General features: G+C 38.0%; 1 protein-coding gene across 1 annotated transcript; it reads right to left on the reverse strand.

Moving 5' to 3' along the window:
* Positions 1-664: 664 nt before the first annotated feature.
* On the reverse strand, positions 665-3,581 carry LOC122062659 (PLASMODESMATA CALLOSE-BINDING PROTEIN 5-like). Its single transcript, XM_042626303.1, has 4 exons — positions 2,886-3,581; positions 1,822-2,331; positions 1,402-1,432; positions 665-1,311 (listed from the first exon to the last, which is right to left on the reverse strand). The coding sequence occupies exons 1-4, from the start codon at positions 2,944-2,946 to the stop codon at positions 1,143-1,145; spliced, it is 771 nt and encodes a 256-aa protein (XP_042482237.1). The 5' UTR covers positions 2,947-3,581; the 3' UTR covers positions 665-1,142.
* Between the last annotated feature and the right edge of the window lie 1,041 nt (positions 3,582-4,622).

Raw genomic sequence — 4,622 nt, forward strand, 5'->3', positions numbered from 1 at the left:
TTCAGGCTGCAAAAACACCATGACTCAGCCCAGCCCAATTTCATGCATGACTTGAGATGCCAATGCAAGTCAAAAGTATCCTGATGAAGTGATGGGATTAATTGTAAAAATTCCTGTCATGGGCATTCTGGCTGTTGGAAAGATGAATTCCCCAGATATGGTACATGTGAAATGTAGTTTGGCTGACCATTTATGGTGTTTTTGCTTTTCTCTTGTTTTTTCAGTGGTTCTTATTGTTTAGACAAATCTGACTGTTTCAAATTATTTGAAAAACATCATTTTTATTTTTCTATGTTGAACTGGACTAAAAATATTCCATGATTAGATGATATGGATATTTTCACAAATTTGGTTGCCAACAGGCCACATGACAGAAAATCCTAGACAGTCAAGACTAACTGCTAGGTCTACACTTGAGTTTTTTTGCTCTTCTTTTCTTTCTGGAGAAACAATACGTACGGTCTTAAAATATACAGCTGTGCTTTGACAACAAGCATGGTGGGTTTTGCGAGGTTAAACAGAGGGATCTACAGTGTTTTGAATTCATGTCATGGCTGAGGTGCGCCCGTAAATTAGCATGTTCTCGGGTAGCATTTTCTCTTTCTTTTCTATGTGACTGACGAATGGGGGGGGGGGGGGTGTTGGTATTTTGAGAAGACTCCTGTGCACAAAACCTTTTGCCTTAACTAATAATGTGGAAGGCAATGCTTTATAAATTGTACTAAGCTGGTAAGTTGAAAACTCACTTTGGTTTCTTTTGACACTGCACCTAACACTCTTTAAATCAGCCTAACCACAACAAAAGCAGTCCAAATACAGATGGACTTTTTCTGAAAGAATTTTATTGTTTTAACACTACAAAGAAGGGAGCTAGCTTAACTATCTATGGTGTGTACCACTAGGAGGGAGAACTCATCATTTACATTGCTCTTATGTACTTGTGAGACTCATCAGGCAGAAGTCATCATCTGTAGTAGTAGCTTGATTTCTTGGTGAAGGCCTCGCCTGATGTATAATAAATCCTTAATTCAATCTTCAATGCCTCCCCCCTCCATTTCCCCTTTACTATATGTATGCTCATAGAAAAAAGTAGCTTGACGTGGCAATTGAGAGAATTGCCTCGTTGTGGAGTGAAGTTGCTGTCATATCCATCTTACTGCTAGAACTGAAACCAAGATGCTTGACATGGTGAAGAACTTCAGTAAACCATGTGAGACACAGGAAGCTGCTGAATTGTTGGATCCATTAGGTTCTGCTCCGTATACTGTTGATCCAATGGGGTTGGTAGTGTTCAAAACTGAAGCACTTGTACTGCAATTGCAAAATAAAATGAGGAATCTTTACTTTGTTAACATGCAGAAAAGCACTGGAATTAAAGATGGTGTGGACAGATTACATTACCTGGTTGATGGATAGGCACATGATCCGTTACCTGCAAATATTTGGGAATGGAAAGAACAAATGAAATTATTAATCAAAATTAGCCCAGGGAAACACAACTGACAAGGACAGAAGCAAAAGAGAGCCCAAGAAGCATGATTAAATGAGTATTCCCTGGAGATGTGGGGAAAGGTAAACATTTATATGTTTGGACATGGACCCAGATGTGACTAGTCTATCAAAAAATTATTGAGCCAAAAGAAAGAAAGGCTGCACATGAATGTTCTGCAAAAAGCAAGTTTGAAGACCAGGAAAAAGCACCAGAGGATCATCAGATGAGACCCACATTAATCCTGCTTAGCTTTTAACATATTGCCTTCCCATGCCATCTTCATTTGATCATTCAAGTAAAGAGTCTTTGGAGCATAATAAATAGCTTACTTGGATCAACATTTGTTATAACAGCAGTTCCTCCAAAGTTGCAGCTATTCGGATTTGGGTTCTTCTGGAAGTAGTTATTGAATGCATAAGATGCGTGATCACGAACTGTATTTGGATTGTAACAAGGTCCACTGGATTGAATTGCAGAACAATCTGCACCGCCGAACCCACAGGCATAATCAAGAGCCACCTGCAAAGCAGTTTCTGAAGCACTTTGGGTTGCAAGACACCAGCTTCCTCCTGTTGATGCAGGGATTCCTCCTCCTGTGGTTGCCGGAGTGGTAGTAGTTGGGCTTGTAATTGTCGGTGTCAGTGTCGTCGGTGGAGTGACTGGATTTGTCATAGCAGGAGGAGATGCTATTGTTGTTGATGGGATTGGAGTAGGATTGGCCATTGGAACAGTAGTTATTGGTGTGATGACATCCCTTTTGGTTGCTACTTCATGATGTTCTAATTCTTTGATGTGCCAAGTTGATCCAATATTCAAAGGTGTCTCTGTAACAGTTGAACCTAGATTTGAAATTTGAAATGAAACAAATCCAAAACAGTGAGTATCATTAGCTGTGAACCAAAATGGAAGAATCAATAATTCAAAATTTGAAATTAGAGCCTAAAAGGTGTTAAAGCTCCAAAGAACTCACAAGCCAAAAGAGAACTATAGAACTAAATATATGGATAACAGATATAACCCAGCTCAAGTTTAGTGGCTTTTCTATAGTTTTTTAAATAACAAATTCCAATTGGTTCATGATTGCAGAAAGTCCCAAGTTTTGCTGCCTAAATAGAACAAAAATGAATACGACAAAACACAAAATTTGAAATCAACAAATACCATAATGGTACAAAATCAAAGAGAGAAACTACATGGAAAAGTCAATAAAAACAGTAAGGAGGAAGTCAAGAAACACCTCAATTAAGAGCGAGCGAGAGAGAGAGAGAGAGGGGCCATGGTGAAAAATGGAAACAGGAACCCAGAAACCCACTTGGGAAAAACATTCAAAATTCAAGCCAGAACTCAGAAGGGATGAGATGAAGTAAGTAGCCCATTTGAAACCACAACTCACCTGCACAAAGGAAAAACCCCAAAAGGAAGAACATGAGAAACTGAAGAACCCTTGTGCCCATCCTTTCAAGGATTTTCTTCTTCTTCCTCTCCTAGTTCTCCTCTAAACTTCCTTTGTTTATCTTCTCCTCAGTTTGAAACAAAGAGCAGAAATTTTTTCTGAAATAAGAGAGGTATCGATGGAATCGACAAAGAAACAGGGTAATTCCCTGTTCCCTTTATCAATTAAGTACATATATTTTGAAGAATCAGAGGTTCCTTGGATGGAAGAAAAATGGAGAAGAAGAGAGAGAGAGAGAGGGAAGGATGGAATAAAAGAAAACTTGAGAAAGGAGAGATGTGTGTTGGAAGGTGCAAAAAGAAGAAAAAAGGTGAATGGAAGGAGAAAAGAGATCCAGGTAGAGACTTGTTTGGAATTTAAGTTCTGTTTTGTGGGTTGATGAAGCAATGATAATAACGGTAATGATGATGGGAAGCCTTTACTTTTCTCTCTTTTCTCTTTCTCTCTCTCTTTTACTGTTTTATGGGACTAAATCAAAACTTTAAAAGCCAAAGGTGGGGAATGAAGAAAGAAAGTACTAGAGTAGTATAGGGTAGGCAGGTGGGGTGTGCTTCCTGGTCTCCCTTTCTTTATTCTTCCATCTCATATGATCATCCATTTGAAGAAGAAGCTCAAGAAACAGAAGAAGAGGCAGAAGAAGTCTCTATAAAACAAACTTCTTAATGAAGAAAATCAAAAGATTATTTATATATATTTCCATCTTGGTTTCATTCAGGTGTGGGCCAGTCAGAATCAGTTAGCATCAAACATTATGTGGGTCCTACTTTAAGATCTAAGTTTATAGAACTTCCCTTTCTTCACTGCAGGTGAGTACTGATCAGGTTGAGGATTTCATATATGTAAGAGCAATGCATACAACTTGGGGAGTTTCCCTTTTTTATTTTCTCCTTTTTAAGTTCACAGTCAACACTGATGCCATTAGAAATACATGGCTAATCATATTGTGCTAACAAAACCATTTTCAATCATCCAGACCACGACCACTCCATGGCAAAAAGATATTAGTGATCAAGGTGGGCCCTCCAAAACCCTCTCCCAAGCACTTTTGGTTCCTATTTTATTTTGGAAAAATAATAAAATTTTAAAAACCCATCTCAATCTGGTTAGAGTACTTTTGAATATTTTGGATCCCTAGAGTCCAGATGAAGATGATTTAATTCTTCTTGGCTGTTTCCCATTGCACCATCCAAATCCAAAAGTGAGAATATGTTTGTTACTTTGTAGTTTGTAGCATTTTATATAAGGTAGTTGGGCATTATTTAATGTTAATTTGATCTGTATAGTGTATACTTACAAGTGAGACATCATTTCTCCTTTTGATCAAACTATTCAAAAAAGTTCAAAGCATCCATTACTCCTAGTGTACGTGCAGTTTATATTATCATGTATGATGATATGGGAGGACAACATGAATTTAATAGGTACAGGGGAGGGGGGCATAGCTTCCCACGTGTCTCATGTTCAGTGGATAAGGATGCATCTTTTAATGAGTCCCAGCTACTAGATTTGCTTTCAAAATATTAGAGGGGGGAAATTGAAGTGACTTTTTTGGCACTTACTTTTGTCTATAGGGAATTAGGGATGAAGAATTTTAATTTGGATGTCAACATCTCTTGTGATGATATATGTACAATCAGGGATTTAGCTGCTTTTCCCATTTGTTTTTTTCCTCTCCTT

The sequence above is a fragment of the Macadamia integrifolia genome, unplaced genomic scaffold (genome assembly GCF_013358625.1).
Source record: "Macadamia integrifolia cultivar HAES 741 unplaced genomic scaffold, SCU_Mint_v3 scaffold1081, whole genome shotgun sequence".
Classification (NCBI taxonomy): domain Eukaryota; kingdom Viridiplantae; phylum Streptophyta; class Magnoliopsida; order Proteales; family Proteaceae; genus Macadamia; species Macadamia integrifolia.

What these genes read in the sequence shown, in the direction of transcription:
- LOC122062659 (XM_042626303.1), bottom strand. Translation starts at nt 2,946, where the DNA reads ATGGGCACAAGGGTTCTTCAGTTTCTCATGTTCTTCCTTTTGGGGTTT. An exon ending in TATAACAAATGTTGATCCAA is followed by an intron (nt 1,433 to 1,821) that starts GTAAGCTATTTA and finishes AAATATTTGCAG; the next exon opens with GTAACGGATCATGTGCCTAT. An exon ending in TGTGCCTATCCATCAACCAG is followed by an intron (nt 1,312 to 1,401) that starts GTAATGTAATCT and finishes TTGCAATTGCAG; the next exon opens with TACAAGTGCTTCAGTTTTGA.